The 23,333-nt window shown below is 40.3% G+C and overlaps 1 protein-coding gene across 1 annotated transcript in view; it reads right to left on the bottom strand.

Moving 5' to 3' along the window:
- Positions 1-23,333, bottom strand: part of LOC142851324 (phospholipid-transporting ATPase ABCA3-like) — a 123,914-nt gene that overhangs the window by 97,209 nt on the left and 3,372 nt on the right. Inside the window, exons 3-5 of the mRNA XM_075975192.1 lie at positions 21,732-21,859; positions 11,357-11,498; positions 2,020-2,279 (exon numbers count right to left, since the gene is read on the bottom strand). Of these exons, the coding sequence (XP_075831307.1) occupies positions 2,020-2,279; positions 11,357-11,498; positions 21,732-21,859 (530 nt within the window). The remainder of the gene's footprint in view (positions 1-2,019; positions 2,280-11,356; positions 11,499-21,731; positions 21,860-23,333) is intronic.

Raw genomic sequence — 23,333 nt, 5'->3', positions numbered from 1 at the left:
GTTCATGCAATATTTATCTTTGAATTCTCTGAGCTTTTTGTATCTGCATTTTAATGTTATTAATTTTGAAAAATTCCTCCAGTATTTTAATTTCTTTTCTCTTCTCATTTTTTTTTTTTGGAATCCAATTACATGTGTTACGTCATTTGATACTGTTCTATACTTTTTGGGTGATTTTGTCTGGAATTTTACATTTTTCTCTCTACATTTCAGTTTTTTGTAATCTCACCTGTCTTGAGATCACTTTTTCTAGTTCTTTCCTCATTTTGTTTATCTATGGATAAGCCTGTTAAAAGCATTCCTAAGTACTGTTAGGATGTTTTCTTTTGAAAATTTCACTTACGAAAACACATAGGCTATTTTCATTCAGTTATATAGTGTATTTGATCATGTCCATCTTTACTACACTGCAATAGTGCACATGTTTAATTACAACTACATATGAACTCCATGATTCCAGTGAAACTCAGAAATTAAGATTGCTGTAAAAAAAATTCCCAGGCTGCAGAGATGGCTCAGCAGGCAAAGGGGCTTGTCGCTATGCCTGACAAGCCTAACAACTGAATATGATCCCTAATGAGCACGTAGTAGAGAGAATTCACTCTTGCAAACTGTCTGCAGACCTTTATAGATGCCATGACACATGTGGATGGCATATACACTAAAAATGTGAAAAATACCCACAAACCCCAAGAATTTTAGATAATTCAATACTTGCAGTCTTTAGAATATTAAACAGTTTCCATCATCTATGCATTTTTAAATTTTTTGAGAATTCCATATGATTACTGTATTTGCATCATTTTCATCCCCTTTCTTCCCCCCTTCAGCTCCTAATGTGCCCAACCCCCAAATTCCTGACTACTTCTTTAATTACTGTTGCCATGCAAGTACACGTATGCACACACACACACACACACACACACACACACACACACACACACACACACGTGCCCTCCTGAGTCCATTCAGTTGTTTCTCAGATGCACACATGTCTAGGGCAGAACACAAGGGACTAGATAACCTTGCAGGAGGTATCTCTCTGGGAAAGAACTGATTCTGTCTCAGCAGTCATTTGATTGAATGTGACTCTTCATCTATGGGTGTGCTTTGTGAAATTTTCCCTGTCTATGTCCAACATCTGTGTCTTTCCTAAGTCTACTACTGATGATCAATTTGTTTCTTTGGATTGTTTTACTATTTGTTGCTTTTTCATTTGTTTAGTAACTTTTTTGTTGTTGTTGAAAACATGAACATTGTGAAAGAAAATGAATATTGGTGCTAATTGTAGTGGCATTTTACTTGTATTTTAATAAATAAATAAAGCTTGCCTGAAGATCAGATCAGATAGTAAAACAGCCCCACTGCTCAGCCCTACAGACCCTATAGGCAGTGGTAACACACACATTTAATCCCAGTAGCCACACTAGTTTGCCATAGAAACAGGGTGGTGCATGAATTTAATCCCAGCTCTAGAGAGGATTATAAAATGGGAGAAACAGCTCTCAGGTATAGTCTCAGGCTGAGATTGCCATTTCGGATTGAGGTCAAGGTAAGAGCCAGTGGTTGCTTTTTGGATCTTCAGATTGAACGCTAATTTCGGTCTCTGATTTTTTATTAATCGTGTATCAGTTAATGGACCAATAGTATTAGGACTTAGGTTAATTTATCCCTGAAGTGGGCTGTATTTGAAATTCATTGCTACTCTAAGTATAAAAAACTTCAAGTTCATCTAGTAATATTTTTTTGTCCTCCTCAACTTCAGTTTTCTTCTTTGCTGTTTCCTTGTTAAAGTTTGTCTTTGAAACTCTTCTAGCTTGTGAAGTTGGTACCATCAGGACTCACTCTTTTATATTTGTGTCTCTTGTTGCTTTGCTGGGGTATAAGCACTATCCATAAATGCTGAATATTTACAATACAGTAATTAACTTTCCAAAAATACCCACAGCCTGTGTGTGTATAATACATACACGCATATGTGCTTTTTTACACTGACTATCAAAAAGTAAGCCATATTACCTTCAATCTTTTCTCCTTTTCAAACACAATGGATCGTATGATGGAAAGTACGATGGAAGAGAACATAAGTATGAACATCAAGGGAAAGAAAGGACTGGAGATCCAAAGTAATTTATCATAAGGATGAACTGGGTATGGAAATCTCTGTATGAGAACATTAATTTCATCAAATAGCTTTTTCCCAGCACTGTTTTCATGATACAACATAATGCTCGCATCCAAGGCGTACTGTACTGCCAAGAATCCTTCCGTGATATACCCTGTGTGAGAAAAATAAATGGTTAAACAAAATAGACTAAGGAGCAACTCAGACATAGGACGATACAACCAATACAAATAATCTTCAGCTTGCAATATACAGAACCTACCATAGATATGACATAAAATACATTTCTCTGGCTGAATATAAAAAATTTGTATCTTATCCAAATTAAAATATTAACATTAATAAAACTAGCAAGCTGCAATCCCCAGTAGTCAGCCAGCAGGTGAGAAATCTGCCTCCAGACTGCACCACCCCCACTGTCACCACCAGTTAGACTCTATTCCCCCAACACCAATTCTACAACCCAGAGAAACCCACCCACCTGACCATCCTCCTGGCGGTCAGCCCTGCCCTGCAACCCTAGCAGACTCCATAGGCACAGGCGCAACCCACACCATTTAGAAGAACAGGTTTGTGACTGGCCTCCCAGCTGGACTGCTCCAACTTCCAGACTCTAAACACCAGGGCATATCCTGTGCTCGCCCACTCCCATTTCACCAACAGTAAAGCATCTGGGCCCTGCCCCCAACTGTGGTGGAACTCCACTGCTCTGGTATGGTCCCAAGCAGCCAGTTGACAGGTAAGAGACTTCCCTCCAGGCTGTACCACCACCACTGCCACCCACTGGATTCTGTTGCCCCAAGACCCATTCTGCCACCCAACCCCACCCGCCTGATCATCCTCCCCTGAAACCCCAGCAGATTATAAGCACAAACACAACCTATACCTACTGGAAGAACAACAGACTCATAGGCACAGGCACAATCCATATCAGTAGAAGAACAGATTCTATAGGCACAGGAATAGTCAACATCAATCAGAAGAACATGAAGATATGTTGGATTGAGGCACCCAAACTCCCACAAACCTTACCTAAGACAACCCTACTGGACCTGAAAATCTGCCAATCACTAGAACCCTAGACCATTCATGACAAAAGACAATTAAAAAAAAGATAAGAAACAAACAAAACATCTATACAACCAAAACAACATACGAATCAACACCCATACTTATAATCATCCCAAGCCTAAATGTATAAATACCAGTGTAAAAATACATTCAAAAACAGAAAAGGCAATATGGCAATACCAGAACCCAGTGATCCTACTATAGTAAGACCTGAATATTCCAATACAGCTGAAGCATAAGAAAACAACCTTAAAAGTAACTATGAAGATGATAGAGGCCCTTCCTTAAAAAGGAAATGAAAAATTCCCTTCAAGAAATTGAAAAAAAACCCCAGAAAATTGGAAGAAATCAATAAATCATTTCAAGAAAGACAAAAACAAACAAACAAGTTAAGGAAATGGATCAAGACTTAAAACCTGAAAAAGAATCAATAAAGAAAACACAAACTGGAAGAACTCAGGAAATGGAAAATCTGGGAAAATGAATAGGAACTACAAATGCAAGCATCACCAATAGAATACAAGGGATGGAAGAGAGACTCTCAGGGATGGAAGATATTGTGTCACCCAGCCTGCCAAGCTCTTGAACTCCAACTCCCAGCCTGCCAAGCACTGACCCCTCCCTGGAGAGGGTTAGGACCACTTCCACTGCGTATTTAGGCTGGAGTGGGTGGGGAGAAACACGTGGTTGGGGTTTGCATGTGTGCTCCTTCTGTCTTTTCCCTGCCATGCCCCCAGTCACCCAGGAAGACCCTATTAAACACAAGCATTTACTTTGGTTTAGTCTGGTCTGATCGTAATTCTTTGCACTGGTGGAGAGGCTCTGTTAGAAAATATTCCTAACATTTTGGAGGTCCCACCAGGATGGGTTTGTTTTTCCCATAGGTGAAGTGCCACCTTGCTGGAAAATGCCCATCCCCCCATGTTCTTCACCAGGCAGATTGGCTTTCAGGCGAGTTCCCCTTCTTTTTCTCTGTGCTAGTAGGGTTCCCTGGGGTGACCCATGTGCTTTTCCGGCTTTCACTGAAGTCTCAGCCATGCCGAAAGCCTGATCCACGCTGCAAAAGCCAAGCCTTTTGCTGAGGTGGGACTTGGGTGTCGGGAGAGGCCTCTCATCTACTTCTCATGCACCCCTGTTCATGACTCAAGGGTTTTGTTTGGTGGACACATTGCAACAGGCTTGAGCCACACAGGCATGAGCTTGTGGGTCCTTACAATTCCAGGTTGATTATTCAAACGTCCTTAAGCGGCCTTTTACAAACAAACAAACAAAAAAAATCATTTTAAATTGGGGCCATCCAACCTAAATTAACAGTGTTTCAAAAGTCCACGGTTCCTAGATGCGTGCCCCCTCTCCTCTGCTTATTCTCAGCCAGCGCTCTTGTTCCGTCCCGCTTCCACCTCCTCTTCTCCGCTGATCCACGTGGTTTGTTCCGCCCCCCCCCCAACTTCCGCCCCTCCTTAGTCAGCAGGGCTTCTACTGCACCCAAAGGCATGGCAGCTCTTTTCACTTTCCAGATTCAGGGATCTAAACCCGACTCCCTTTTCCATTGGAGGAGGACAGCAGAGGCCTCACTGTGCTGGAATTTATAAGTTGGTCAGCTGACAAAGGTTTCCAAAAGTGTCCTATTTGTCTGTTTAGAATGATGTGGTCACAATATATCTGTGTGAGTACGTGGATTTATATTTCTGTGTGTATGTGTACTTCTAGATTACAACAACTCTGGAAAAATACAAACATGTGGGTAGCCACCATATTTTAACCTCACCTCCATCTTTGGTAAGTTTCCACATGTGCTAGTATTCTACTAGCATTGGTAAATGTAACTAATTGGATAAACTACACATCTAAATTTAGCTTATATGCCCAGTTTAAAATAATAGATAATAGTACCTGGTTTTCAAGTGCCTTTACAGATCTGAGGGCATAGCATTTTAACAAGAGCCTCTAACACAGACATGCAGCTTCCACTGCACCCTTCAGCTCCTCCAAGAAGACAAAAGACCTTTTGCCTCCAGGCCTTGCCTTTGGGTTTGGCATAGCCATCCACACAGCCAAGGCCACCTTCACCTCTTTAGCTTTCTGGATGCTTCACCTGGGAATTGATCTCCGCATCCTGCCAAGCCAGGAAGACTAAATCTTCCCCCAACAGGAAAAACCTTTGGGACTTTTGTACTCAGCAGCTAATGGCAAACACTGCTTCTAAGACTGGCATTCTCCAAGGACTAAGGAGAGGATTTGGGATTGCCTGCATAGCTAAAAAGCTGTCTCATTTTTGCTCATTCATCCCTCCCAGATCTGTCTAATGGCATTTGACAACCCAGGTGCGGTTAACTTGTTACTTCATCCATGACATTTAATGTTTCCTGCTAAAACACAAACAGGTGTGCCTAACAGGTTTCCAGCCTATCTTAAAAATCCAGGGTTCCCAATTACTTTAATTGTCTTAACCAAAGCAATAGCTTTTTTGCTATGACACCAAGCTATAAATCTGTTCCAGTTTTCTTACAGGTTCCTGGAAAAGTTCTACTGCTGTATCAAAATCAGGTCTGGTAAAAAATTAACAGTCTCTAGAGCCTTTTGCTAACCCCAGCCAGTTTCCTACATCATTTTACAGGTCACTTCTGCTGCCTGGGCCAAGACCAACTTACAAAGCACTCCCCAGACAATGCCATAAGACCTGTACCAGCTCCTGGGACTTCACCATTGGTACCAACTCTCCTAGATGGAGGACTCTTACTGACTAAAATCTGGTTGTATCTGATACACCCGAGCCTTACCTGTCCAACCAGGGCACTTCCCTGTTCAATTCTTTCTGGCAGTTAATGCATAGGACCAGTAATAACAATATTTTTTTCCTCCTAGCCACTTGCCTTATCTTCCCCCACCAAAAGCAGCTGCATGACGACTCCAGGATGACAGCAAACCAGATGCTGCCCCAGCCACACTTCTCGCTAAGCGTGAGCACGCCAACTCTCAGCTCTCCCCTCTCCTATGTCAGTCGCCCCTTGCCTGCAGGAAGTAGCCAGACTGGAGCCAACACCCATTTATCCAAAGAGAGCCTAAAATGTTGGTCATAAATATCACCTCAGCTCCTTGTCACACCCCTATATCCAAAGAGTCTGGAAAGTAATACTGAGTGGGAGGTTTCTCCCCAGCCTACCAAGCGCTTGGACTCTAATTCTCAGCCTGCCAGGTGCTTGGACTCCAACTCCCAGTCTGCCAAGCGTTGACCCCTCCTACAGGGTATTTAGGCAGTGCCCAGAGAAGGAACACGTGGTTTTGGGTTTGTGTCTGCACTTGCTCCCTCTGTCTTCCCCCTGCCATGCTCCCAGTCACCCAGGAGTCTGCTATCTATTAAACTCAGACATTTAATTTGGCTTAATCTGGTCTGATTGGAATTCTTTGTATCAGTGGAGAGGTTCTGTTAGAAAATATTCTTAACACCTATCAAAAGTAATCTACAGACTCAATACAATCCCTATCAAAATTCCAACACAATTTGTCACAGATATCGAAAGGACAAATTTTTAGCTTCATGTGGAAACATAAAATCCATGTAACTAAAACAATTGTGGATGATAAAAGAATTGGTAGAGTCATCACCATCCCTGATTACTACAGAGCTATAGTAAAAAACAGCATGGTATTGGCACAAATAACAGACATGTTGATCAATAGAGTTGAACTGAAGACCTGGACATAAATCTACACACCTATGAACACCTAATTTTTGATAAAGAAGCCAGAAACATACCTTGAAAAAAAAGACAATATCTTCAACAAATGGTGCTCGTCAAACATAGATGGCTGTATGTAGAAGAATCTAAACAGGTTCAAACTTATTACCCTGTACAAGACTCAACTTTAAAGAGATCAAAGACTTCAACTTAAAACCAGACACCTGAACCTGACAGGAGAGTAGGGTAGCCTTGAGAGCCTGGGCACAGGACATGACTCTTCTGAACAGAACACTGTTCATGCAGGCAATAAGATCAACAGTGAATCAACAGGACCTCATAAAAGCGAAAAGCTTTGGCAGAGTGAAGGACACCATCATTTGGACAAAGCAGCAAACTAAGAATGGGATTTTTTTTTTTTACCAATTACACATCCAGTAACAACAGAGGCTAGGTATATAGTAAGAAAGTAGAGTGTACAGCTACATCTCATTAAGAAAGAGAAATATAATAGGTTAAGTTCTGGAAGGATGTGGGTTCTAGGATGGGAGGATCAAGTGGGGAGGGAGAGGGAAAAGGGGAATGAGGAAGGGAATATGGGCAGAGACAGCTAAAGTTAAGGGTCATTTGAGGGATAGCAGAAGCTTCATAAAATATATACATATATGAAGGTGATTTAAATGAAATTGCCAAATAGTGTGGAGACAGAGCCCCAGCTGGAAGTCTGTTTTCACCAACTGAAGTGTTCAGTGCTGGGAGTGAGTTACATATTCTTGAGTTGTTGGCCAAAGGAGTTCCACAAAAACCCTCAAATTCAGGCTGTTGCCAGGGCTATAGGTTGCTTACCACAAATTGACAGCAAGGCCCCATGGCTGAAGACAACACCTGCACAACTCACTGAAAATGGAGAAGTCGAGTTACTGCCTACATAGAACCTTCTCCCCTGTGTTCTAAAGGTTTTGGTACTGAAAGGTATTCTGCATGCTATCAAAAGAGAAATGTGACCATAAACCCATCATAAAACTTTTGATCTGAAACATATGCTAGGGCAATGGTGGCAAAACCCTGTGGAGTAACTAACCAATAGTGGATCTGACTGAAAGCCCACTCTAGGAGATGGAATCTATACGCCATATTACTTGCATGGTCAAGAAACAGAGACTAGATAGCCCAGAGACCTAGGGTAAAATCAAATACTAATGTTCTTTAAAAGGAAGAAAGAAAAAGGTGTAAAATGATTCCTTATGACATTCTGCTGTACTCACAGATCAGTTTCCTGCTCAGCCATCATCAGAGAAGCTTCCTCCTACATCAGATGGGAACAAATCCCGAGACCCACAGCCAGACATTATGTAGAGTGAGAGACTTTGAACACTCAGCTCTAAATGGGAAATCACTATCAAATCCTTTCCCTCAGGGCTCAAGGAATTCCATGGAAGAAGAGGTGGAAGAAATGTAAGACCAAGAGGGGATGAAGGACACCAAGAAACCAAGACCCTCTAAATCAACACGATAAAGGCTGATAAGAACTCAGAGACTGAGGCAGCATGCCTATCATGGTCTACAGCAGGTCCTCTGTGTACACATTTATTATGGCTTAGAGATTAGTGTTTTGTGAGGTTCCTGAGTGTGTGAATAACTGTGTTTCTGATTCTTTTGCCTTTTCTTTGGGCTATTTTTTCTTCTATTGGTTTGCCTTGTCCAATGTAGTATGAGCTGCGGGCTGCATTCCTGCTGCCCAGCTCCTGGATGCCAGCTAACTTATGCCCTGAAATAACAACACACAAACTGTATTGGTTTTTTTGTTTGTTTGCTTGTTTTTGTTTTTCGAGACAGGGTTTCTCTGTGGCTTTGGAACCTGTCCTGGAACTAGCTCTGTAGACCAGGCTGGTCTCGAACTCACAGAGATCCGCCTGCCTCTGCCTCCCGAGTGCTGGGATTAAAGGTGTGTGCCACCACCGCCCGGCTCACAAACTGTATTCTTTTAAACACTGCCTGGCCCATTATATCTAGCCTCTTCTAGGCTAATTCTCACATATTAATTTAGCCCATTTCTAATAATCTGTGTAGCACCACAAGGTGCGCTTACCGGGAAAGATTCATCATGTCTGATCTGGCGGCTTGCTTCATCACGGTCTGGCTCTGAAAGGAGCTGCATGATTTCTGAGCTCACTTCCTCTTCCTCCCAGCATTCTGTTCTGTTTACTCCTCCTATCTAAATTCTGCTCTATCAGATGGGCCAAGGCAGTTTCTTTATTAGCCAATGACCTTTCTCCATCAGTCCAACTTCGATGTTGGTTTTTGTTTTATCTAATTTTTTTGTGTGTCTTGCTGTTATCTCTAGAAGCCTATTCATTTCTAATGAGAGACAGAAAGGGAGTGGATTGGATGGGAATGGAGGAAGGGAGGAACTGGGAGGAGTAGAGGGAGAGGAAACAGTAATTAGGATATATTATGTGAGAAAAGATGTGGAGGCCCGAAAATGTGAGTCTATTTCCACCTTGTCTGATAATCAGAGAGTTTGGAGGTTGCTCAAAATTGTTGACAACAACTGTAGCTACACATCCTGATTCAAGATGTGGTTACTTGGTTCTTTTGATATTAAGATGGCTCATACAAGTAGATCTATTCCACCCCGACAGATGGTCAGGATATGCAAGTGTACTTCTGCTCCTTCTTTTTGTCATATGAGGTTTTCCTGGGGAGTGGTTTCCTTCAGGATACTTGGTCTAGAGTGGCTTCACTGCCCAAACAACAGAATGCTAATAACTTGATGTCTCAATGTGTTAAAGCAATTAACTGTTCCAGTTGTCCTTTGTATCATGTTAAAGAAGTTTTTGTTGCCTTCTTCCCCCTTTTGTATTGTGGTATAAAAGTGTATGGAAAATTAAATGCGGACAAATTTAGTATTCACTGGAACTCCCTCCAGGTACTATTCTATGCCTTCTGTTTTATTATTTTCACATCTTCATACTCTTTCCTTATATTTCTTATCCCCATGTTCCTACACTTGGCAAAAGGTGTTTTCTTGAGGCTGGTCCCTGACAAAAAGAATCTATTTTCAGTAAAAAGGGAAAATATAGCTACTCTGCTTCTACATATGTATCCAAAAGAAACAAATTGGCATAGCAAAGAGATAGACACATGCTCAAGGTTATTGTGGCAGTCTTCATAGTAGCTGAGATACGGAGTCTGCCTAGGTATTCATCAGCAGATTAATGGATGGCAAGAACAGAGGAGTATTATTTCACAATAAGGAAGGATTAAACTAAAATGATGACGTTAACAGCATCCTGTCCCAACTTTGTGCCTGCCTAGCCACTTCTTAGGCTTCTACCCCCGACCAACAGCCTTCTTTGCCATGCCAATGCTTTACAGACAGTTCATGACCTTGAACATAGTCCAAACATATTACAAAGTGTCTAGAAGATACCATTGAGTTTCAAAAGAAAGCAGATGTTACTAGGCCATTCTAAATCCCTCACTAATGTACCCTGCCACACATACACCTTGAGTACTGATGTAATTATGGTTTTATCTTTAAAAATGCTGTATCCCAGGTTAGGCATCAACAGACTTTTCAGAGGCAGGAGCCTGTTCTTGGTCTGGCCATCATAAAAAAGTACTCAAAACATTTAATTGACTTAATCAGCATGGTTGTCAATAACTATCTTATAAAGATTACTTCAAAATCATGCACTTTATAGCAACATGGATATAGCCAGGGTTATATCCTGTCAAGTTAAATAAGACACACATAGGCAAACAAGTACTGTGTGCTCTCAGTGTAATTAAATAAAATTGATCTAAATACTGAACTATGATTATCTGAGGTAGAAGAGAAGCAAGATTTGATGCAACACACTATGTGTATGTATTGAAATATTACACTGAACCCCAGACATATAAACATACTGTCTTAGTTAGGATTTCTGTTGCTGTGAAGAGACACCATGACCATGGCAACTCTTACAATGGAAAACATTTAGTTGAGGTGATGGCTTACAATTTCAGAGGTTTAGTCCATTATCATCATGGTGGGGAGTATCATAGCACGCAGGCAGACATGGCGCTGGAGGAGTGGCTACATGTTGATATGCAGACAACAAGACCCAACCCAACACGTCTTCCAACTAGGCCATCCCTACATCAACAAAACCACACCTCCTAATAGTATCACTTACTTTGGGGGCCATTTGCTTTCAAACTACCACACATATATAGCAAATACATCTGAATAAAAGCAAAATTTAAAAATATGTTTATATTGATAAAAGAACTGAATGTACATACAATATGATATTTAAGTCTATCAAGAGTAAAGACTGAAGAATAGTATTTTTACAATATAAATTTTAATTATCATGAACAATAAACATTTATCTTTTGTTAAATAAATACAGATATTAAAACATAAGAATATGTATGCACTAGCATGAGACCATTTTGATAAAATAAGCATGCTGAAGGATCTTCTTACCAGGACTTCCTCCATCAATAAAATTTGGATTCCTGGGTTGTATAGGAGGATGATTAGGAAAAAGAAACGATATCTTCCAGCCTAGCTTTTCTGGCCACCAGATAGTCCTCTGAGTACCAATAAAACGCAAATGATATTTTACCTGAAAGTATTAATAAGAAGTCATATATGCTGAAAGTCAAAAAGAAACTTAAAAACAAATGTTAGCAATAAGGTTATACCCTAGTAGAAAAACATGTAATTTTAAGGATGAAACCAATTTGATAGATTCTGAATGCCCAGCATTTACAATGAGCAAGGTAGAGAATGTATATACACTAGACACATTTGAATTCTGTTCAAAATACAGAAAACACATAAAACAGAATGTAGTCGGTGTTTCTGTCCTGCCTGGTTCCTGCATTTTTTTTAAACTATAAACTGATTGGCCCATTAGCTCATGCTTCTTATTAACTCTTATAACTTATATTAACCCATTATTCTTGTCTATGTTAGACACATGGGTCAGTACCTTTTTCAGCGGGGCAGTCACACCTTGCTTCTTGGGTGGCTGGGTCATGACTATAGAGGGAGCTTCCCTCTTCCCAGAATACCCCTGTTCTCATTGACCCACCTCTACTACCTGTCTGGTTGTCCCACCTATACTTCCTGCCTGGCTACTGGCCAATCAGTGTTTATTTAAAACATAATTGACAGAATATAGACAATTGTCCCGCACCACCAGGACATGCATAAAAAGATTCTCAAGGGCATGCAATAAAATAAATGTAACTTATACTACAGAAACAAAAGCTACCTTTTATCTACTTATATTGGCATATTAAAACACTGAGCAATAAATGTTTGCAGAACTACAGACAATCAGGCACCTGAATCTAATCCTTGTAGGATGAATGGAAAATGCACACCAATGGATAGCTTAACAACTAAGGGCTCAGAGAGTTATGGTTCACCTAACTGGGAAAGCATGCCAGGCACTCTACATTGTTGCATTATTGGCTAACAGGGACTTAAAGTTACACTTAAATACCACAAACAAAACATTTCCTTATATTAAAATCCCCACTGAAAACCTACAGAACTGTGTTCCCTAAAAGCTGTTTGACTACTAGAAATATGCATAGATTATTATAAGAGAACAGAAAGGGTGAGGATACAACTGTACACTGGGTGAAAATTCACAGGAGCAAACCCATGCTAAAGAAAATTAATGCCAAAGTCCCAGAAGTAGTAATATATGGCATCTGTATGAAGCTCCTTGAGTAAATAGTAAAAAATTCCAGATATGGGAACAGAGACACATCTGGATGGCCATAAATTTTATGCCAAATACTGTATATAAGCCTAAGTAAACCACTAGAATTTTAAAATTTTTTCAAGTGTATTATTACTGTGTGAGTATATGTATATAAGGAGAGAGAGAGAGAGAGAGAGAGAGAGAGAGAGAGAGAGAGAGAGATACATACATTGCATTGCCTGTATGTGAAGATCTTTCAGCAGTCAGTTGTCTCCTTCTGCCATGGGCTCCAAGGATCAACCTCAGCTTGTCAGGTTTTCTTTTTTTTTTTTTAATTTTTACTTAAAATTTTTCCACCTCCTCCCCTCCTCCCATTTCCCTCCCACTCCCTCCTTCCGTTTCCCCCTCCCTCTCCAGTTCAAAAGAGCAGTCAGGGTTCCCTGCCCCGTGAGAAGTCCAAGGTCCTCCCCCCTCCATCCAGGTCTAGGAAGGTGAACATCCAAACAGACTAGGCTCCCACAAGGCCAGTCCACGCAGTAGGATCAAAACCCAGTGCCATTGTCCTTGGCTTCTCAGTCAGCCCTGCTTGTCTGACACGTTCAGAGAGTCCAGTTTGATCACATGCTCCATCATTCCCAGTCCAGCTTGCTTTGGTGAGCTCCCATTAGATCAGCCCCACTGTCTCAGTGGGTGGGCACACCCCTCGCGGTCCTGACTTCCTTGCTCATGTCCTCCCTCCTTCTGATCCTCACTGGGACCTTGGGAGCTCAGTCCAGTGCTCCAATGTGGGTCTCTGTCTCTAGCTTCATCCATCGCCAGATGAAGGTTCTATGGTGATATGCAAGCTTGTTAGGTTTTCAAGGCAAGCACTTTCACCTACAGAGCCATGTCACGTACCACATTACAGTCTTTTACTTAGAATGATGACATGATCTCATCTAAGGTTGAAAAGGTTCACTGTGATATCCACATGGATAAACAAAAGATTTTGCCAGGAACATAAACTAAAGAGAACTGGTATCTATTAGTTTACATTATGAATGAAATCTACAACAGATACCATAATATTCATTTAGAAAATCATTAAAACAAGGCCGCAGGTGGCGGGGACCAGCGGGGACCGGCAGGAACCAGCGCAGCTGCAGACTCAGACAGCAGGGACAGGCGTGCAACACTGAGAGCAGATCGCCCCATTACAATTAAATCAAAGAGGTAGGCCTTTGGTTGGCGAGGTCCCTGGCAAACAAGGAGCCGGGTCCTGTTCCTGAAGACACTTCTGAAGGGTGAGAGGGATTTTGGCCCCCGGCAGGAGCCAGGAAACAGAGCGAGGGCATTTTGTAAGAGGAGACCCTCGCCAGCAGGGAAACCTGATCCGGTTTTAAAAGACCCATTAGATAGCATTGATAGGAGGAGATGGGCAGGTGCCAAGGCAAAAATTCACCCAATAATCTGAAAAACAACATGAAAACACCAGAACCCAATGATCTTACATCAGAAGGACTTGAACACCTTAACACATAAGAAGTGGAAAAAATTGACTTTATGAAAGCAACAGAGTCCCTTAAACAACATGTGAAAAATGCCCTTATAGAAATGGATGAGAAGTATAACAAAGTTTGAAGAAATGAGTAAATACGTACATGTTACCCTGGGAAACCAAGAAAAAACAATCAAACAGGTAATGGAAACAGTTCAAGAATTGAAAACTGAAATGGAAGCAAGGAAGAAAACACAAACCGAGGACCAGCTGGATATGGAAAATTTAGGTCAATGAGCAGAGCCTACAGAAACAAGCATAATCAATAGAATACAAGAGATAGAAGAAAGAATCTCAGATTCTGAGGACACCAGAGAGAAAATAAACACACAGATCAAAGAAAACAGCAAAGCCAACAAATTCTCATCACAAAATATTCAGGAAATATGGGACACAATAAAAAGACCAAACCTAAGAATAATAGGAATAGAAGAAGGAGAAGAGTCACAGCTCAAAGGCCCAGAAAATATTCTTAACAAAATTATGGAAGAAAACTTTCCCAACATAAAGAAAGATATTCCTTTGAATATTCAAGAAGCATACAAAACACCAAACAGACTGGATCAAAGAAAAACATCCCCTCGCCATATAATAATCAAAACACAAAATATACAGGTTAAAGAAAGAATATTAAGACCTGCAAAGGAAAAAGGCCAAGTAATTTATAAAGGTAAACCAATCAGACTTACACCTGACTTCTCTATGGAGACCATGAAAGCCAGAAGGTCCTGGATAGAGGTACTGCAAAAACTAAGAGACCATGGATGCAAACCCAAACTACTATACCCAGCCAAGCTATTGTTCACTATCAATGGAGAAAACAAGACATTCCAGGATAAGAACAAATTTAAACAATACGTAGCCACAAATCCAGCCCTACAGAAGGTAATAGAAGGAAAATCGCAACCCAAGGAATCCAACATTGCCAACACTGCCTACAATAACTCAGGCATCTAGCGACCCTTCACCAGCACAACTCAAAGAAGGGAGACATACAAACTCTACTACCAAAAACAATAAGAATAACCGGAGTAAACAACCACTGGTCATTAATATCACTTAATATTAATGGTCTCAATTCACCTATAAAAAGGCACAGGCTAAGAGATTGGATACAAAAACAGGATCCAACATTCTGCTGTTTGCAAGAAACACATCTCAACCACAAAGACAGGCATCTACTCAGAGTAAAGGGTTGGGAAAAGGTGTTTCAAGCAAATGGTCCTAAGAAAAAAAGCAGGTGAGGCCATACAAATTTCCAACAAAATTGACTTCAAACTAAAATAAATCAGAAGAGATCAAGATGGACACTTCATACTCATAACAGGAACAATTCATCAGGATGACATCTCAATCCTGAATATCTACACCACTAATATAAAAGCACCCACTTATGTAAAAGAAATATTACTAGAACTCAAGGCAGACATCAAACCACACACACTAGTAGTAGGAGACTTCAATACACCTCTCTCTCCAATGGACAGGTCAATCAGACAGAAACCTAATAGAGAATTAAGAGAATTATTGGAGGTATTGAAGCAAATGGACTTAACAGACATCTATAGAACACTCCATCCAAATAGGAAAGAATATACCTTCTTCTCTGCAGCTCACGGAACCCTCTCAAAAATTGACCACATACTCGGAAACAAAGGAAACCTCCACAGATACAAAAAATATCAGTGTCCACCTGTGTCTTATCAGATCACCACGGATTAAAGTTAGAAGGCAACAACAATGCTACCCCCAGAAAGCCGACAAACTCATGGAAACTGAACAGTCAACTACTGAACCACACCTTGGTCAAGGAAGAAATTAAGAAAGAAATTAAAGTCTTCCTTGAATTTAATGAAAATAGAGAGACAACATACTCAAACCTATGGGACACGATGAAAGCAGTGCTAAGAGGAAAGTTCATAGCACTAAGTGCCCACTTAAAGAAAACGGAGAAAGCATACATCGGAGACTTAACAGCACACCTGAAAGCTCTAGAAAAAAAAAAGAAGCAGACGCGCCCAGAGGGGTAGAAGACTGGAAATAATCAAACTGAGGGCAGAAATCAACAAAATAGAAACACAGAAAACAGTCCAAAGAATCAATGAAACAAAAGTTGGTTCTTGGAGAAAATCAACAAGATCGACAAACCCCTATCCAAACTAAACAACAGAGAGAGAACACGCAAATGAATAAGATCAGAAATGAAAAGGGGGACATAACCACAGACACAGAGGAAATTCAGAGAATCATTAGATCTTACTACAAAAGTCTGTATGCCACAAAACTGAAAAAATGCAAAAGAAATGGACATTTTTTTAGATAAGTACCATATACGAAAGCTAAAAAAAAGACCAGGTGAATGATCTAAATAGACCTGTTAGTCGCGAAGAACTAGAAACTGTTATCAAAAATCTCCCTTCCAAAAAAAGCCCAGGACCAGATGATTTCAATGCAGAATTCTACCAGAACTTCCAAGAAGACCTAATACCTATACTCCTTAATGTATTTCACAATATAGAAACAGAAGAGTCATTGCCAAATTCCTTTTATGAAGCTACAGTTACCCTGATACCAAAACCACACAAAAACCCAACCGAGAAAGAGAATTACAGGCCTATCTCACTCATGAATATCGACGCAAAAATTTTCAATAAAATACTGGTAAACCGAATCCAAGAACACATTAGAAAAATTATCCATTATGATCAAGTAGGCTTCATCCCAGAGATGCAGGGCTGGTTCAACATATGAAAATCTATCAATGTAATCCATCATATAAATAAACTGAAAGAAAAAAACCATATGGTCATTTCATTAGATGCTGAAAAAGCATTCGACAAAATTCAACACCCCTTTATGATAAAGGTCTTGGAGAGATTAGGGATACAGGGTCATACCTAAATATAATAAAAGCTATTTACAGCAAGCCGACAGCTAACATTAAATTAAACGGAGAAAAACTTAAAGCCATCCCACTAAAATCAGGAACAAGACAAGGATGTCCACTCTCGCCATACCTCTTCAATATAGTGCTTGAAGTTCTAGCAATAGCAATAAGACAACATAAGGGGATCAAGGGGATTCAAATTGGAAAGGAAGAAGTTAAGCTTTCGTTATTTGCAGATGATATGATAGTGTACATAAGCGATGCCAAAAACTCTACCAAAGAACTCCTACAGCTGATAAAAACCTTTAGTAATGTGGCAGGATACAAGATCAACTCCAAAAAATCAGTGGCCTTCCTATACACTAAGGATAAGGAAACAGAGAGGGAAATCAGAGAAGCATCACCTTTCACGATAGCCACAAATAGCATAAAATATCTTTAGGTAACTCTGACCAAGGAAGTGAAAGATCTATATGACAAGAACTTTAAGTCTTTGAAGAAAGAAATGAAGAGGACACCAGAAAATGGAAGGATCTCCCCTGCTCTTGGATTGGGAGGATCAACATAGTAAAAATGGCAATTCTACCAAAAGCAATCTATAGATTCAATGCAATCCCCATCAAAATCCCATCAAAATTCTTCACAGATCTGGAGAAGACAATAATCAACTTTATATGGAAAAACAAAAAACCCAGGATAGCCAAAACAATCTTATACAATAAAGGATCGTCTGGAGGCATTACCATCCCTGACTTCAAACTCTATTACAGAGCTACAGTATTGAAAACAGCTTGGTATTGGCATAAAAACAGAGAAGTCGACCAATGGAATCGAATAGAAGACCCTGACATTAACCCACAAACCTATGAACACCTGATTTTTGATAAAGGAGCTAAAAGTATACAATGGAAAAAAGAGAGCATCTTCAACAAATTGTGCTGGCAAAACTGGATGTCAACCTGTAGAAGAATGAAAATAGATCCATATCTATCACCATGCACAAAACTCAAGTCCAAATGGATTAAAGACCTCAATATCAGTCCGAACACACTGAACCTGATAGAAGAGAAAGTGGGAAGTACTCTACAACACATGGGCACAGGAGACCACTTCCTACGTATAACCCCAGCAGCACAGACATTAAGGGCCTCATTAAATAAATGGGACCTCCTGAGACTGAGAAACTTCTGTAAAGCAAAGGACACTGTCACTAAGACAAAAAGGCAACCCACTGACTGGGAGAAGATCTTCACCAACCCCGCAACTGACAAAGGTCTGATCTCCAAAATATATAGAGAACTCAAGAAACTAGACCGTAAAAGGCTAATCAACCCAATTATAAAATGGGGCACTGAGCTGAACAGAGAATTCTCAACAGAAGAAATTCAAATGGCCAAAAGACACTTAAGGTCATGCTCAACTTCCTTAGCGATCAGGGAAATGCAAATCAAGACAACTTTAAGATACCATCTTACACCTGTCAGAATGACTAAAATAAAAAACACCAATGATAGCCTTTGCTGGAGAGGTTGTGCAGAAAGGGATACACTCATCCATTGCTGGTGGGAATGCAAACTTGTGCAACCACTCTGGAAAGCAGTGTGGCGGTTTCTCAGGAAATTCGGGATCAACCTACCCCTGGACCCAGCAATACCACTCTTGGGAATATATCCAAGAGAGGCCTTATCATACAACAAAAGTATATGCTCTACTATGTTCATAGCAGCATTGTTTGTAATAGCCAGAAACTGGAAACAACCTAGATGCCCTTCAATGGAAGAATGGATGAAGAAAGTATGGAATATATACATATTAGAGTACTACTCAGCAGTAAAAAACAAGGACTTCTTGAATTTTGCATGCAAATGGATGGAAATAGAAAACACTATTCTGATTGAGGTAAGCCAGACCCCAAAAAAGGAATATGGGATGTACTCACTCATATTTGGTTTCTAGCCATAAATAAAGGACATTGAGCCTATAATTGGTGATCCTAGAGAAGCTAAATAAAAAGGAGAACCCAAAGAAAAAATATAGGCATCCTCCTGAATATTAACCTTCATCAGGCGATGAAAGGAGACAGAGATAGAGACCCACAATTAAGCACCAGACAGAAATCTCAAGGTCCAAATCAGGAGCAGAAGGAGAGAGAGCACGGAGCAAGGAACTCAGGACCGCAAGGGGTGCACCCACACACTGAGACAATGGGTATGTCCTATTGGGAACTCACCAAGGCCAGCTGGCCTGGGTCTGAAAAAGCCTGGGATAAAACCGGACTAGCTGAACATAGCAGACAATGAGGACTACTGAGAACTCAAGAACAATGGCAATGGGTTTTTGATCCTACTGCACGTACTGGCTTTGTGGCAGCCTAGGCAGTTTGGATGCTCACCTTACTAGACCTGGATGGAGGTGGGTGGTCCTTGGACTTCCCACAGGGCAGGGAACCCTGATTGCTTTTTGGGCTGATGAGGGAGAGGGACTTGATTGGGGAAGGGGGAGGGAAATGGGAGGCGGTGGCGGGGAAGAGACAGAAATCTTTAATAAATAAATAAATCAAAAAAATAAATATCTAATATTCCATATTAACAAAAAAAGACGGCTGTGAGGGTAAAAGTACTTGCTGTGCAATCTTGAAGAGCCAAGTTTTGTTCCCACAACCTACAATGGAAGGCGAAAACTGAGTCTCCAAAGTTGTCCCCTGACTTCTCCATGTGTGCTGTGGTTGTGGTTGAGTGCCTGTGCTCACACACACACATCAAACACAATAATAATTAAATAAATAAATAAATAAAAATTTAGAAAGATAATTATCAAAATTGGCTAAGCACTAGAGAAAATTTATGGGAATTTTAACATTTGGAATTTCATTCAAGATTTGAGAACAGTCTGTAGGTAGGAAGAATAAAACTTGAAGATACTGTCTTAGGGTTTTATTGTCATGAATAGAGACTATGACTTCAGCAACTCATATAAAAGAAAACATTTCATTGGGGCTTGCTGTGGAATAATCCTCTTGTACACTGCAAAGATTTGTCTCTCAAACTGGTGGCCAATAGCCAGGTGGGAAATATAGGCAGGACAACCAAACTAAGGATGCTGGGATGAAGAAAGGCGGAGTCAGAGAGAAGTAACATGGGCTTGCCATACTAAGAAAAGGTACCAAGCCACATGGCAAAGCATAGATAAGAAATATGAGTTACTTTAAGTCTAAGAGTTATCTAGGAACAAGCCTGAGCTATTGGCTGAACATTTATAATTTATATTAAGTCTCTGAGTCAGCTATTTGGGAAGCAGCTGCCCGTTATTTGAGAGTAGGCAATTGGGACAGGAAAACTCTGCCTACAGGGGTGGCTTACACTTCAGAGGGTTAGTGCATTGTCATCATGGTGGGAAGTATGGTGGCACACAGGCAGACATGGTGCTGGAGAATGAACTGAGACTTCTACATCTGAATCTGCAGGCAGCAGGAAAAGAATGACACACTTTGATATGAGACCTCAAAGCCTGCCCCGTAGTGACACACCTCATCCAGCAAAGCCACACCTACTCCAAGGTGCCACTCCCTATGGGCCTATGAGGCCATTTTCTTTCAAACCATCACAGACACTTTGAGTCAATGAATATTGAGAAAATGCACATGTGCCTAAATCCTCATCAACAGATATACAGTTCTATGTTACAGAGGGAAAGCTGACATAGATGAATGGAGCCTTGAAAATATGGGGTACACATTGAGATTACATGGATCCTACTCCTGCTTTCCCTAAGCACCTGTCTTAGAAACAGCGGGTGTGGCCCCATCTCTAGATTCTATAGGTTGATAACTTATTTCTATAACCACAGGATGGAATGCCTGTAAATTTTGCTAGAGGCTCCAAATTCAAAGCACTGCTCTTTCCTCTTCTTTCTGTAGACACTGCCAGCTCTTCTTCAGTCCTCATATCCTAAGGCTGAACTGATACAGCTAAATCTTCAAGTTTTTTGGAGATTTATAAAAGGAATTATACTGTCTTTGATTCAAAGAAAGAATTTGAGTTAGTTATCTGATAATATTAATAATAAAATGTCTCTGTCTTAAAGCACATCTTTACCACCCTGTAGGCACTATGACAAATGCTGGTTAGTCAAGGTTTCCCCTCATTCTACAGTACCCTCCTGTAGGTTTTGTGTTGCTATGATCACAATATCTGACAGAAACAATTTTCAAGGAATAAAGATTTATTTTGACTCAGTTTCAGAGGCTGGAGAAAGGCACAGAAGAGCAGAGTAATCCAGACTGTAGCCAAGAAAGATAAGATCAGGAAGTGCCAGGACTCTGCTGGCTTTTTCCGTTCACCTTTTATTTTGTCTGTACAGCCACAGGATATTGCTCTTCATATTTAGGATAGGTCTTCTTCCCTTAGTTGACCCTTTCTGAAAATACTTTATATATTTCTTAAGTGATTTTAAATCTAGTCAATCTGATAGTGAAGACTTATAATCGAGGTCTCTTAGAATCAGTAATGTATACAAAGGTACTAAGTCACTCACAGATGGATTAATATTCTTGCTTTATGACATCTTACTAATTTGTTATCAGGAATTATACTTTCTTCATTTGCAAAATTGGGCTAATAATAATTAATTTGTTAAAATATCCGAGACACGAAGGTACTATTATGAGAGCACAACTTACTTGAAAACCCTTATATGAAAAGTAAAATTTTCTTACCTGAAGTGGCAGAGGATCATTTTTGTTTTTGAAGCCACAGTCAAAAACAATAGCAGCCAGCACTTTCTCAGATGTATAATCAAACAGAATATACTCCTCAAACTCAGCTTCTGAAGGAAAGCCTCGAACTACAGAGAGATAAAAGTATCTGCTTAAAGAAAAACATCTCATAATGTTGTTTGAGAGGTAGGATACTACTTTACACAGATAAAAATCTACTAAGATCTGTGACTCTTATGACTCTCTTAAATGTTGACATGATTAACTAATGGACAGTATGGGTATAAATTCTCACAGGTGGTTTATAAATTTTGCTATGAACAGGTTATATGATGTTAGATGAGCCAGTAGCACAATGTAATCCAACAATCTATACAAACAGAAAGCATTCTAGTGTTTTTCTAATGCGGTGGAGTTCAGAGACTATGCACAGTTTCTTTGGAGGCGATAACAACACTCTAATGATTGCCATAGCGCTTGTATCACTCCAAGTACACTGAGGTCCACTGACTCATAAGTGTTAAATAAATATATGGTATGTTCAAACACTGGAGCACAGGGGACACATGCTCTGTGAACCCATCAAGAGGCTCTAGTGGACTGATGTGGACATTTTAAAATATTTCTCTTCTGACCTCTCCTGCTCCCTCCCATTCTCAGGCTTGTAATTCTAATAACTCTTGCCTTTGCTTCTCCTGCAAGTCTCTTTCCGGTTGTCAGTCAAGAACTTTCTTTCCTTCCTACATCTGGCAGTTAAGACATATAAATCATGGATACTCTTTGTTATCTTTTAGATAGGTTCACTGGAGAAGTACCCCAACTGCCATACCCAATGCCCCACTCAGCTGCAAGAAGCCAGATCAGTAATTATCCTTCTTACCCAATGGCAGTTATGGTTACCTCTTCAGAGGATGCTAATGAGAAGAAGTGACAGTAACTGAACAGGGCACTCAGGGCAGGGACTACACAAAGCATGGCCAGGAATACCAGAAGGGAGTTCTAGTTTTTCACCTCTTCCTAAATGAGCATAGCCTATAGGTTTCTATACAAAGGAAAGGGTCTAGAATTCCAGTACAGATATTGGTATCATCTTTGGAACTGGATTTCTAGATTTCCATAAAGATGGGTTATAAATATTTTTCAATTTTAGCCCATATCCTAAAGGATGTTAGGGTTACCTCTTGAGAGGGAAGAAGGACACAGAAACAAGGGAGAACTGGTTCCTCTGGGTCAGCAGGATGGAATTCTCTGGCATAGGTAGAGACCTAACATTTCAAGTTACCCAAAACATAAAAGAGTCAATCCAGTTTGATAAATTTATGACCTGGTTAGGGGATCCCCCCACCCAGGAAAGCAGGATCACTTTAAACCACGCTTTAAAAAAAAGAAAGAAGGTGGAATAATTATTCCTTTAATGATAATGCACTTTTCCTTTCCAGAATTCTCACCCCATAGCCCAGTCCCTGAGTTACCACAAGGTTCAGCTGGATCTGACAGGAAGGCATAACATACATACATACATACATACATACACACACACATATATGTGCACATATAAATACATGTATATCACACACACACACACACACATCCTCCCCTCTC

The sequence above is a fragment of the Microtus pennsylvanicus genome, chromosome 5, assembly GCF_037038515.1.
Source record: "Microtus pennsylvanicus isolate mMicPen1 chromosome 5, mMicPen1.hap1, whole genome shotgun sequence".
NCBI lineage: Eukaryota > Metazoa > Chordata > Mammalia > Rodentia > Cricetidae > Microtus > Microtus pennsylvanicus.
Note: the sequence above shows the minus strand (reverse complement) of the source record. Positions and strands in the feature narration are given on the sequence as shown.